The sequence below is a fragment of the Brassica napus genome, chromosome A5 (genome assembly GCF_020379485.1).
Source record: "Brassica napus cultivar Da-Ae chromosome A5, Da-Ae, whole genome shotgun sequence".
NCBI classification, from domain to species: Eukaryota; Viridiplantae; Streptophyta; class Magnoliopsida; order Brassicales; family Brassicaceae; genus Brassica; species Brassica napus.
This window is the reverse complement of record NC_063438.1, coordinates 6,015,231-6,027,722: the sequence shown is the minus strand read 5'-3', so window position 1 is coordinate 6,027,722 and position 12,492 is coordinate 6,015,231. Positions and strand designations below refer to the sequence as shown.

The 12,492-nt window shown below is 38.5% G+C and overlaps 4 protein-coding genes across 5 annotated transcripts; 3 read left to right on the top strand and 1 right to left on the bottom strand.

Moving 5' to 3' along the window:
* Positions 1–2,409: 2,409 nt before the first annotated feature.
* On the top strand, positions 2,410–4,004 carry LOC106347177. 2 transcript variants are annotated; one of them, XM_013786673.3, is made up of 4 exons: positions 2,410–2,672; positions 2,751–3,079; positions 3,585–3,638; positions 3,714–4,004. In XM_013786673.3, the coding sequence occupies exons 2-4, from the start codon at positions 2,823–2,825 to the stop codon at positions 3,769–3,771; spliced, it is 369 nt and encodes a 122-aa protein (XP_013642127.2). In that variant the 5' UTR covers positions 2,410–2,672; positions 2,751–2,822; the 3' UTR covers positions 3,772–4,004. The 2 variants fall into 2 exon arrangements, with proteins under 2 accessions (XP_013642127.2, XP_013642128.2); XM_013786674.3 differs by having other exon boundaries at positions 2,418–2,672; positions 3,585–4,004.
* A 37-nt stretch (positions 4,005–4,041) lies between these two features.
* On the bottom strand, positions 4,042–5,478 carry LOC106347176 (pescadillo homolog). Its single transcript, XM_013786672.3, has 3 exons — positions 5,041–5,478; positions 4,881–4,975; positions 4,042–4,735 (listed from the first exon to the last, which is right to left on the bottom strand). The coding sequence occupies exons 1-3, from the start codon at positions 5,122–5,124 to the stop codon at positions 4,162–4,164; spliced, it is 753 nt and encodes a 250-aa protein (XP_013642126.1). The 5' UTR covers positions 5,125–5,478; the 3' UTR covers positions 4,042–4,161.
* A 2,489-nt stretch (positions 5,479–7,967) lies between these two features.
* On the top strand, positions 7,968–9,685 carry LOC111198343 (heterogeneous nuclear ribonucleoprotein 1-like). Its single transcript, XM_048780734.1, has 2 exons — positions 7,968–8,325; positions 8,418–9,685. Exons 1-2 carry the CDS (start codon positions 8,104–8,106, stop codon positions 9,393–9,395), a joined length of 1,200 nt encoding a protein of 399 aa, XP_048636691.1. The 5' UTR covers positions 7,968–8,103; the 3' UTR covers positions 9,396–9,685.
* Positions 9,686–10,337: 652 nt separating this feature from the next.
* On the top strand, positions 10,338–12,438 carry LOC106347180 (multiple organellar RNA editing factor 2, chloroplastic). Its single transcript, XM_013786677.3, has 4 exons — positions 10,338–10,803; positions 10,879–10,976; positions 11,058–11,123; positions 12,051–12,438. Exons 1-4 carry the CDS (start codon positions 10,418–10,420, stop codon positions 12,191–12,193), a joined length of 693 nt encoding a protein of 230 aa, XP_013642131.2. The 5' UTR covers positions 10,338–10,417; the 3' UTR covers positions 12,194–12,438.
* The last annotated feature ends 54 nt before the right edge of the window (positions 12,439–12,492 follow it).

The window sequence follows — 12,492 nt, the reverse complement described above, 5'->3', positions numbered from 1 at the left end:
ACAAGTAGTTTTGATGGCATCTCAGCCGTTAGATTGAAGATGTGGAATCTGATAGACGCCGATTCGCACGGTCACAGATAACGACAAAGAAGGAATCTGATGTTTTATAGGGATTGTGAAACGGAATCTAATCCAATGACTCCAAACACACCTGCATATATTCTTGCGAAACACATGATACCAGGAGCAGCTACTTTTTATTTTTCATATATTTATTCCATGTCATATAATTAAATTCTATGGCATAATACAAAGCAATGCTGTATCAAATTCAAGTGGTTACTTTGATTCATCAAATATAATTTAAGCTTTGAGAAGAATTAAAAAACGACTATTTTTTTCCCAACTGGTTGATTTTTGATTAATAAAACGGGCCAATCCTAGAGTACACAGCCCAAAAGCCCAAGTACATAAACGGAAGTCTGAAGCCCACAAGCAAAAGACTACAAACGAAACCATTAAACGGGCCGACGGCCCAAACAGTAAACCGGTAAGACGACGACCGACTCACACGTCAAGGAGGCTGACTACATGACACGTGGATGCATCTCAACCATCAGAACGACACGCGTCGCATCCGCCTCGACTTGACTGTCTCCGCCGCGAAACACCACCAGAACCACTTCACCACAACTTCCTTTCGTCGGAGCTCAGAAACTGTAGAACCTCCGCCGAAACCATCTCAGTTCTTCCAACTCTATCTACCCGTCGGAGAGCATCATCTCTCTTTGAGAGCTCATCCGACAAGGCCAACTCTTCACCGCTTCAACACTAGAGCGACAAACAAGAACCACCCGATCCAAAATCGAACCCCAAACCTAAAGAACCACAAATAAAAACCTAAAGCCGGCGACGAGAAGCTGAGGTAGCCTTCACCCCCCGGGGACTTGAGCCGGCGACGGCGAAACTAAAGAAAACTTTCACCTCGCGGTAACAAAGGCCGGCGGCGACGGATCTGTGGAAGCCTCCATCTCCCGGAAACGAAACCTATACTACGAGCGTCCTCACCACGCCATCAACTCCAAAACAACCGCATTTTCACTTCAAGAACCGAAACACAACGGGTGGTGATGAACCAGAGCTCAGGCAAAACGGTAAACATGAAGAGGACAAAAGCCGACCAAAGTAAGCTGAAAGACGATGGGCTCCGACGACGGCACGCACGATCACGCGCCGGCCGAACGCCGAAACCCAAATGAGATCTACTTTCTCTCTTTTCTCTTTTGCCACCGTTGGTAAAACGAATTAAAAAACAACTATTATATCTTATATTATTAAACCCTTGCAAATTTGAAATGATAAATAGTTTCGTACCCAGTACCCACTAGTCTCGATTGCTTGAGCTGATGTGTTTTCATAAACCCTTAAAGTTAAAATGCTACTACTGTTAAAGAACAGTATTGATTGTTTATTTCCTCTGTGGACGTTACCGGTGAAAAAGCAATTCTTGAAATGTAATCCAAGTTAATTTACAATTAAAAACAAATGATTAGGTAGATTGTATCATTAAGGGTCGGTTTCACACGAATCTTATATGCTTTTGACTTCACTAACATATACATCATATCACCCCACGTACTAACTCACCTTTCTTCTTTATCCTTGATGTTGGGTTGCTTAGAGTAAGTGTTTCAAAAAAAAAAAGGTTGCTTAGAGTAAAAGAGTGGTCACTGTATATAGCCATATGTATATCTTTCTCTACAAATTCACAACTAAGAGTTTCTTATTATTCTTATATGCACATATTAAAATAAAAACATTAAAACCTATCCGCCATCTTTGTGATGATAATAACTTTAAAAAAAAAAATCTTTGTGACGATGACCATTAATACTAAAATAAAAAGTCGTTTGGATGATAAAACTTGTAAAATAACCACCCGTTGAAGTGTTGAAATATTGCCAGAGACTTTTTTTCCTGATAATTTTAAAACTAGTCACCATAGATTATCATTTTATTTAAATATATGAATCTACAAGTTTGGTTGTTTTTATGACAAGTTCAAAGCATATTAAATTAAATTAAGGATAATTGCACCCAATAGACAAAACAAAAACAAAATTCATTAACTAACTAAAAACACCCCCTCTCTCCTGCTTTCTCTTTCTATCTCTCTCTACTCTCTCTCTAAAAATCTAATTTCACTTTTTTTTTTTTGGCTATTTAGCAAATAAGCCCTTAAATGAAATTATACCTCATCAAGTTGTACTTGTAAGTCGTAATTACAAAAGAGAAAAAAAAAATACTAACCCATTAAAATACTGCAAGTTTACTAATTAAAAATGATTAGTCAACGCCCCACATAATAAAACTCATAACGAGATTACCTACCGCGAGCTTTAATCTGATCTACAAAAACCCTCACGTTAAATCTCAGCCGTCGATTCAATTTAACGACTTTTAATTCGCTCTCGTCAGCATCCAATCAGAACAGAGCAGAGAGAAACGCGTCGTCTCTCCCACTTTCCTTCCCCCTTTTGATTATCATCGGATCAGAACAATTTGGAAAATTTTGAGGTTTCTTCTGGATTGGTGAGAAGATTCTTCAAACTTTTTGCTGAATTCGATTAAAAGGGTTTCTCTGTTCACGCTAATCCTTCTCAAAAATCTTAACTTTCCCGAGAAAGTTTGAGTTTTTTTTTCTCCCCCGAGAAACCGTCGGCAGTGACTACGTAAGTAACGCGTTCTTTTTCTCCGATCTCGATCTGGGTTTTGCTTCAAAGCGTTGACTTTTGCGTTTTGGTGATTAGGGTTTGATGCAGTTCGTGGATTAGGAAATAAAGGAAGAATCTTTTATCTTCTTTGCCCTTTTGGTCTGTGTTATGGAGACGACTTGTGGAGAGGATAAGGAAGCGAATGGGTGTGAGAATGGTAATAAGGATGCTGTTGTTGTTAGTTTAAAGAGCAGTGAACATGAGGATCAGATATCTGAGGAGGAAGAGGAAGAAAGTGAGTCGCAGTGTTTGTTGCCTCCAAGGAAAGGAGGGATGTCGAGAAGTACTGACAAGATTAAGAGGACTGTTCAGTGGAATGACATCAAAGGAGATAATCTTGCTGAGGTTTTAGTTTATGAACCAAGGTACAATATAAGGATTAATAATCTATGTTTTGATTGGTCCTCTGCTGCTTAGATTTAGATGTTAATTAGTAGTTTTTAGGCTGGTACTGATTTATAAGTTGTGGCCTTTTTGGTTAGGAATGGTTGTCAAGCTGGGACTCATTTAGCTTTTAGTGTTATTGTTGATGTGTCTATGAGAAAGACTTAAGGTTTGCCTTTGTCATTTTTCTTTATTCTATTCCAACAGAAACAGCTGGTTTTGCAATTTAGTGTTTGTGTTTAGTTCCTCACATGAATCTGGGGATTGTGGAATCTGAATTAAGCATCAAACACCTGGAGATAATGAACTAACTTATCCCCTTTTTCATTTCATGCAACTGTTGTAGAAGTTAGATTACTTGGTGACTTCTTTTGAACTTCCATATTGGTAGAGTTGTTCCTCTCTCTTAGACTGTTGTATGTTCCCTTTGCAACTGAAATTTTTTTACTTTAGTTCTTACTATTGCTTCCATTTTATGTTTTGCAGCGAAGTAAGCGATACAGATGACGATGATTCAGATTCCTGCATCTGCACAATTATGTAATCCTTCAAAACCCCACAACAAACCAACATTAACATGGAGTTTAACAAAGAGCTTCGTTGGCTTCTTTTCAGCAAACAGTTTTTTTGTGAGGACAGAAGGGACCAACATAAGAGAGTGGACTTGTTGTGACAAGAAGACCAGTCCAAACGAGGGATGTAGACTCAGATAAAAAGCTAATATCGGAGTGAGAGTATATAAGATTATAGATTTACTTGCTGTATTGTTCAATAGAGGCTTATCTTCAAACCAAAAGATGTTTCAGTGCTGTTTGATTTTGACAGAGGTTGTGATAACTAAACAAACTATGTAATGTCTTTCTGCAACATACCAATGCTAATTAAACTGTAAGCACTTCTTTAAAACGTTGAAAGATCGCAATTAGTTGCAGAAAACAACCAGTGGGGAAAAAAAATAAAAAAAATCATAATCATATCCTTACACACACAAAGAATCAGAGAATGCTACAAAAACAAATAACAAAACACACACACTGTTTCTTCTTCTCATTCACCACCACTTTCATCTCTTCTCCATGTTGGTGATATCCACAAATGGTGATACCCAACTTGAAAGGCTAGTATTGACTATTATCTCCTTCAGCAGCGGTTTTGCTTGATCATCAGTAACAACTTCAACATTCTCCTTCATTACTCTTACTGGCTTTGCTTTAACAGCTTTCCACTGCGTGATATTCTCCACAGGATTCAAAAGAGGAGTCACGTCCTTGTCCTCATAATCCTCTTCTTCATCTTCATCATCAGCATCATCTTCATACTCGTTTTCATCATCTGTGTAATAGTCTTCATCCTCCAAATCACTCTCACCATAACCCAATTCATCTTCTTCCTCTTCGAAACTGTCAACACAGTTGTGGTATCTATAGTTCGGAGGATACACATAACTACTTGTCAAATCCACCGAAGATTCTTTGTTTAGCTCTTCTTTTCCCTCTTCATCATCATCATCACTGCAATAGTTCTCATATCTTGAAGGTAGAACAGGTTCAAAGGTTTGTACATTCAAGTCAAATCTAACTCTCTTTCTCATCTTCTTTGTTCCCTTCTTGTCTTCCTCCCCTGTCTCTACTTCACACCTAACACAAGACCAACATGTTACAATCCAGCTCATGCAACTGCTAAACCGGTTTTGGTTTGGCTTAAAATAACCGGTTATCATCAGATAGCATCTTTTTGAGCAAATCCAAATCCTAAGAAATGGTAAACGGAAGAAACACTGACCTGAGGTTCGAACTCGAGATCTTTTCAGAATTATCTGCAACAGTAGTTGCATCTGTCGGATCTGAAGAATGTAGAAGCTCATAGCTACAGATTCTCTGCAAGAGAAAGTGTTATTAGAGTGTTCTTTTGATTTGTTGGACTTGGAGAAGAGAGAGCTTACTTGATGTCGAGGGAGGATCTTCCTGGTGGAGTTTCTGCGTTTTTTGCTGGAAGAGAGACCGAAACAGCCCATAAAACATCCCATTTGGTGGTGGTGGTGGTGATGTTTCTTCTGTTTCGGTTTTTGATTCTTGTGATAGGGAGAGGAAGAAAGAGAGATGGTTTTGTTTGTTTGTTTGTTTGTTTTATTTTATGTTTTGCCTCGATGATGTGTTTGAATAGAAATAGGAACGTTGGGGGGATTTCATAAAAGATGAAAGTGACGGTAGCTTCACGGAGTTGATGCCGTTGGTTTAATCCTTTTAATGTTTACTGTTTTGTTTAAGAGGAAAAGACAAAAACACCATTTTTATTATTTCAAAGCATATTTCTTTTCTTTTTTTGGTCAAGAAGACTTTTTGTACATTAAGCCCAAAGGGCAGGTTACAAGAGAAATCAAATTGTCTAACCCACATTACAGACTCGACTGTACATTAACTCCATTAGCCCAAATCTAGTATATTTCAAACTTCAAAGCATATTTCAACTCTTTTTTTTTTCTGTCTTCTATTCATTTTGTGCTAAATAAATGCATTCATTTTATTTGTCTTCTATGCCAACGATAGATCATAGTGAAATTATCTACCTATAAAATATTCAAGAAAGAAGAAAAAGCTGCCGGTAATTTTAACAAATAAAACCAAGAAGGATAAATTATTAAATTGGATAGAAAATTTATAATTAGTTAAACATGTATTTTTCAAGTTGAATCTGTATTTCGTGATTTCACTGATTTGTGTGTGAAAGATGTGGGTCTTTGTAGCCCGTTTAATTGATACTAGAAATGTGATAATTATGCTTCAAAGTTCCCTTAAAAGTATTTTTTTTTTTTGAAACTGCAAAATTGATATTATTGGGACTTAAATATGTAGTTGATAGAAAAATGGACGAGTATGAAATCACTAGTGCACATCAATTTATACAAAGAGAACTCTTAGTCTATTGTACCAGATTATGAAAGATAAACACAAAAAGCACAACCATGTATATTTTTCTCTTCATTTCTCAGTAGACTGACACAAATTCACTCACTGCAGAACTTTAGAAACTAAACTAAACTTTAAAAAAAACATACCTAACACAATATTGCATCTTAATGTTGTTTTAATAGACAACAACATGCTCCTCATAAAGAAACAATGACACATAGCAAACCCTGATCACAAGAAGACATCTTTAAACACAAACACACGCAAAACCAGAATGATCCCATCCATCCTGAATAGCTCCATTCCTAGGCAATGTATGCCACCAATCAACATCAGAGTCATAAGCAACTCATTGGTTGTTAGAACGAGCAAACAACCATCTTTCTGACCATCCATTTCTAGCTTTATAGCACGAGTAAGCCTTACTATGAACTAGATCTCTCCAATCTTTAGAGACACACTCGAGCATTCCATGATAGCCGTGAGAAAGCTTTGTTATGCATCTCAAAGCCAAATCATCAGGCAAACCTGGGATGATAGATTGTTCTTTGATCTCTCTGATAACATACCATCTAACGGCTATATTAGTTTTGCTAAAATCACATACAAACTTTTTGTTAAAGATCACATCTTCAACTGTGGAAAATTAAAACTAAACTTTAGAAAAAACACACCTAACACAATACTGCATTTAAATTTTTTAATGTATTGACATTATCTTACTAATCTCTGAACATTAATTGCACAAATGTTGTTTTAACAGGCAATCTATTAGGCACCCTCCTCATCACTCTTCTGTATAGTGCTGCATTAAAATCCACAAACTCTATCTCAGTAGATAATCTAACTTTAAACATTACTCCTTGGTGAGAAAGTTTTCTCTGTAGATTTGATATTGTCCAATCGTTGTTATCCCTCATACATGCATTATCTACTCGTTGTTGTCACTCATCCATTCCTTTTCCGCTCTCCCAACTACCACTGTCTCGATAGGAATTAGTATATGATTGATAATTTGAAACCAATCTTCATTTAGGAAGATTAGATCACATTCTCTTGTTGTAATCCATCTCCTATATTTAGATGTATTCATTATTTGGTTAATAGCTCTACTATTATGTAACATAACATCTAATCATCATTAGAAAACTAGGCAAGCATATTACTCTCTAGATATTATTTTAATACTAAATGTTGATTTACGATTCAAGTATAAGAATGCTAAATATGTAATTCAAATTTTTATTTTTAAATCTATCGTTAAGAATAATTTTGTCAATCAATTATGGGGATAATAAACATGCGTGGTTCTTCTTTCAACGTTGAGATTCTTGATTATGCATAATTTATAATAATATTATCTTTCAAAAAGAAATATTTTTTTCTTTCTTATTTTTTCCCGACTATTTTGTTGTGGGCCATGGAGACCTTTTATTAATGATAGATTATGGAGTGAAGTTTATGTTTGGAAAAGCTTTATAAAGATTAGATTATGGAGTGTAGTTTTTTCCTGATGGTCGGAGAAGAGTGATGTAGTCCTACTACACAGACAATTATTGATTTCTTCACTCTGCTTCAATTGATAGGGAACTCCTTTACAGTGGTACCAGGAAATTTCGTAGTTCGGGTATTGCTCTTAACGATATCTAGAACATAGTGAGACCAAACATTTACTTTGGTTTAATTTTTTTTTTATTAATATGTATATCATTTGATTCTCAAAAATCTTTTTAAAATATGTATTGATTATTTAGTCTCTAATCCGTAAATGTTCCAAGGCTCATAAATTATCAAAAATTTCAATGTGTTGATGCCTAGTGTTTTTACTCCTGTTCTTCTCACACGTCTTTAATTTTGGGCTTCATGTTGTCAAGCCATTTAAAGTTTGGCCTCTTTCATTCTCTTTAGCCCAATGGGCCGCTACTACTTTCCAAGTCTGTTACTTCCTCATCTCTCTCTCCGTCTCTCACTCGGTTTCACAATCCCAAACCCTAATTTTCTCGGGTCACTAACCTCCTTTCCTCTTCTTCACCGGGGAGGATTCGTCGGGGACCAATCTAGGGTTCTTCATTTTGGGTACAACGACGGTGTAAGCAATGGAATCAGATCAGGGAAAGCTCTTTATCGGCGGGATTTCATGGGAAACCGACGAGAATATTCTGAGAGAATACTTCAGCAATTTTGGAGAGGTTTTGCAGGTTACGGTGATGCGAGACAAAGCTACAGGTCGTCCCAGAGGATTCGGATTCGTCGCATTCTCCGATCCCGCCGTTATTGATAGAGTTCTCCAGGACAAGCACCATATCGATAATAGAGATGTAAATTTCAAAACTTTCCCTTTTTTACGAGTTGGGTTTCTCTAGTGGATGTTAAAGATTCAAGCTTTTAATGTGGTTTTAACTCATATTAGGTTGATGTGAAGAGAGCAATGTCTAGAGACGAGCAGTCTCCTGCAGGGAGACAAGGGGGTTTTAATGGTAATAGGAGTTTTGATAGTGGAGCTAACGTGAGGACTAAGAAGATATTCGTGGGAGGTTTGCCTCCTGCTTTAACGTCAGATGAGTTTAGGGCTTACTTCGAGACTTACGGCCCTGTGAGCGATGCGGTTATTATGATTGACCAGGCCACGCAGCGTCCTAGAGGGTTTGGGTTTGTTTCGTTTGACTCTGAAGATTCGGTTGACCTTGTTTTGCACAAGAGTTACCACGATTTGAGCGGTAAACAAGTGGAAGTTAAGAGAGCTCTTCCTAAAGATGCTAATCCTGGAGTGGCCGGAGGTGGTGGTCGCGGCGGTGGTGGTTTCCCGGGATATGGTGGTTCTGGTGGAAGTGGCTACGAGGGTCGTGTTGATTCCAGTAGATACATGCCGCCTCAAAACGCTGGAAGTGGTGGTTATCCTCCTTATGGGGGTGCTTCTGGGTATGGTACTGGTTATGGTTATGGAAGCAGCGGTGCAGGTTATGGGGGTTTTGGAGGAGGAGGGTATGGGAATCCATCTGGTGCGCCTTATGGGAATCCTGGTGGCCCTGGAGCAGGGTTTGGAAGTGGTCCGAGACCGTCATGGGAAGGTCAAGCACCATCGGGTTACGGTAACAACGTGGGATATGGAAATGCTGCTGCTGCTCCTTGGGGTGGTTCTGGTCCTGGTTCAGTAGGGATTGGTCAAGGAGGTGCAGCTGCGGGGTATGGCAGTCAGGGTTATGGCTATGGTGGAAATGATTCCTCTTATGGAACACAATCTGGTTATGGTGCAGTCGGTGGGCGGCCTAACAGCCATGGCGGTGGCTATGCTGATGTGTCAGATGGCTCTGGAGGGTATGGAAACCACCAAGTGAACGGGCAAGCTGGATATGGCGGAGGTTATGGTAGACAAGCTCAACAACAGTGATTGGAGGAATAAAGACTACTGCAATGGTGGTTTTGTCCCTGACCTCTGAAACCTCCTCTCTCCGCTGTAATGATGCGGTTTGGCAAGGAGGTCGACCTGCGCTGGATTATCTATTTTGTTAGTTTTCTTAATAAATTGTTTTCAGTATTTGCTATGAAGTTGTAGTTTTTGAAGTTTGCGTGCTTATTTATATTTGTGTTTAACAATAACTCCTCCAGATTATCATTATTCTTCCTTTTTTGTTGTATTCATTCTTTTGAATATTCCTTTTATGATATTTGCTTTGAGTTTCTGCTTGTTTGGGATGGGATGATTGTTAATGAATAAGAGCTTCTTGGCGGTAGCAGTAACTACTCTCTTCCATGTCTGTCGCGTGTGTTCAGGAGGGGAGACAATGTCTATTATGAAAGCTAGAATTGGGCTAAAAAAGGAAACTTCACAATCCCAAGTTCTTGTGTAATTTTTCGGTTCAAGTTTGGTTCTGGATATAAAATTCATATACCGGTAGGACGTGGATTCAGCTTAGGATATGGATTCAGCTTAGGGCCGAGATTTTTAACCGAACCGAACTTGCCAAACCTAACCGTAAATTTTGGTTTTCTGTTAGTTCTGTTCAGAAAGTTTGGTTAAAAAAATTCAGTTTTTGGTTCGGTTCGTTTATCGACTAGTTCGGTTTTCTATAAAAAAATTCAAACAGTACTAATCTTAACCGAAATTCCAAACCAAACTAACGGAACTCACCAAAATCTGAATCGAAGTAACCAAACTAACCAAAATAACTTAACCAAACTAATCAAAATCCATTATCTCAAGAAGTTCGAGAGAAAACCGGTTTGGGACTTCATATCCGGATAATTTGCGAAGGACTAGATTTTATGGGCCTCAAGCCCAATTAATTCGAAGCCCATATATAATTTTTCATAATATAAAGAAAGCAAAAAATGAATAAATCTACCAAAACCCTATCCACACTAAAACCTCTAGTACCTTCGTTGTGCTTCCTCAGTCGCCTACCTACGACAATGGCCTTGCCTTTGCCTATCTCCGGCACGCGCCACCTCACGCTCCCACTCATATCCAGTTCCATCTTAGTAGCACCTTCTCAGACTCCCTCCTCCCTTCACTGCAGTGGATTTATCTCCGGTAGCGATGCTGTTGGATCTCGGTTAGCTTGCTCGACCCGGTTCGTCTCAATCCGATGCCGAGCTAACCGATCAGGCTCCGCGTACTCGCCGCTCAACTCCGGCTCGAACTTCAGCGATCGGCCTCCGACGGAGATGGCGCCTCTGTTTCCGGGGTGCGATTACGAGCACTGGCTCATCGTTATGGATAAGCCTGGCGGCGAAGGCGCGACGAAGCAGGAGATGATTGATTGCTACATCCAAACATTAGCCAAAGTCGTTGGAAGGTAAACATTTGCTGATGTGTTTGGACTAGTTTGAGTCTTTGTGTGTTTACTCTGTTTTGTTTTGGTTTTGGTTAGTGAGGAAGAGGCGAAGAAGCGGATCTATAACGTTTCTTGCGAGAGGTATTTAGGGTTTGGGTGTGAGATTGATGAAGAGACTTCTACTAAGCTTGAAGGTCTTTGTCTTTACTTGCACTTCACTCTCTTGTATTAGCTAGTGGTTAGTAATATAAAGAGTGTTGCCTTGTTTACGACAGGTTTGCCTGGTGTTCTGTTTGTGCTTCCTGATTCCTATGTTGATCCTGAAAACAAAGATTATGGAGGTAATAATTGTTCCACCTCTTGTTCAGTGTGTTTGGTTTTGGTATGGTTTTAGTTCTCAAAATCAAATCTTTACCTGTGCCATTTTACATTGCAACTCTCTTTGAAACATGAAAGCTATGTTTTGATTAGTCCATCTTGGCAAAGCTAATGAGTCTTTTGGCTATGATTAGCTTTGAATGCTAATGGACTGACACCAAAACTGTTTTCTCTTCTTAGCTAATATTTGCAGATGGTTAATAATATTATTTAACTGCAAGCTGGTTTAGGAGAGAACATATATAGCATGTAACTCTCGAGCGTTTTTTTTACCTCTTGGAACATGGAAACAGTTTTTGATTATCAGTCCATCTTGGCGAAGCTAATGAGTCTTTTGAACTATGATTAGCTTTGAATGCTTATGGACTGACATCAAATACTTTATCTTAGCTGAGTTTTGCAGATAGATAGTATTATATCTAACTGCAGCCTGGTTGAGATGAAACATATATTGCAACCCTTGTTAGCTTCATGTTTCTGTTAATACATCTTAGCGAAGTTAGTGAGTCTTGGGACTGTGATTGGTTTTACGTGCTAATGGTTTACATCGAATTGTTACATGTCTCAAGTGCAGACTCGTCGAGATGAAAACATGAAACAATGTCTTTTTTTCATAACAATGAAAAATGTAGATTAAAGTCAATCTTGGCAAAGTTAACAAGTCGGTTTTTAGGCAAATGGTTAATTTTGAATGCTAATGGCCTCACATCCAAACTCTCTCTTTCTTGTTCTCTGCGCTGCATATCTGAGAAGCATAGACTCAATTGTGAGAGAGACATCAGCTTTTTACTATATGTATTTCTCGAATTATATCTCAATTCTTACTCAAGTGATCTTGTAGTTACTGATTTAATAATATCTTCTTAATGACGCTGTCGTTGACGTTGCAGCTGAGCTGTTTGTGAATGGAGAGATAGTACAACGGTCCCCAGAGAGGCAGAGGAGAGTTGAGCCGCAGCCGCAGAGAGCTCAAGATAGACCAAGATACAATGACAGAACTCGCTATTCTCGCCGCAGAGAAAACACACGTTGAGTGCGGCTTGAAGAGGATATATACCTACACCGCATGGAAGCATAGGAATGCTAGTATGATAGTGGTGGTGATGATGAGGAAGATGATTTTGCTACCGGCAAAGTACTTTGCAATGTGAATCGACCAACTTTTGGATATTGTTGAAATGCCAAGTTTTGATTGCATGTAACCTTTTTATATAATAATGTAAATTGTGTCTCATTACATTTGTGCATTCAAGAATTTAAGAAGTGAAGTTGAAACCATACATTTTGTGTCGGTTGCTACAGTCCCAGTTTTCGGTTTTGATTTTGATTTAA

Coding starts and splice junctions, on each gene's coding strand:
- LOC106347177 (XM_013786673.3), top strand. CDS start 2,823: ATGGAGACGACTTGTGGAGAGGATAAGGAAGCGAATGGGTGTGAGAAT. Junction 3,080..3,584: donor GTTTTAGTTTATGAACCAAG/GTACAATATAAG, acceptor TATGTTTTGCAG/CGAAGTAAGCGATACAGATG. Junction 3,639..3,713: donor TCCTGCATCTGCACAATTAT/GTAATCCTTCAA, acceptor GCTTCTTTTCAG/CAAACAGTTTTTTTGTGAGG.
- LOC111198343 (XM_048780734.1), top strand. CDS start 8,104: ATGGAATCAGATCAGGGAAAGCTCTTTATCGGCGGGATTTCATGGGAA. Junction 8,326..8,417: donor ACCATATCGATAATAGAGAT/GTAAATTTCAAA, acceptor AACTCATATTAG/GTTGATGTGAAGAGAGCAAT.
- LOC106347180 (XM_013786677.3), top strand. CDS start 10,418: ATGGCCTTGCCTTTGCCTATCTCCGGCACGCGCCACCTCACGCTCCCA. Junction 10,804..10,878: donor TTAGCCAAAGTCGTTGGAAG/GTAAACATTTGC, acceptor GGTTTTGGTTAG/TGAGGAAGAGGCGAAGAAGC. Junction 11,124..12,050: donor TGAAAACAAAGATTATGGAG/GTAATAATTGTT, acceptor TTGACGTTGCAG/CTGAGCTGTTTGTGAATGGA.
- LOC106347176 (XM_013786672.3), bottom strand. CDS start 5,124: ATGGGATGTTTTATGGGCTGTTTCGGTCTCTCTTCCAGCAAAAAACGC. Junction 4,976..5,040: donor AGATCCTCCCTCGACATCAA/GTAAGCTCTCTC, acceptor TTTCTCTTGCAG/AGAATCTGTAGCTATGAGCT. Junction 4,736..4,880: donor ATCTCGAGTTCGAACCTCAG/GTCAGTGTTTCT, acceptor GTCTTGTGTTAG/GTGTGAAGTAGAGACAGGGG.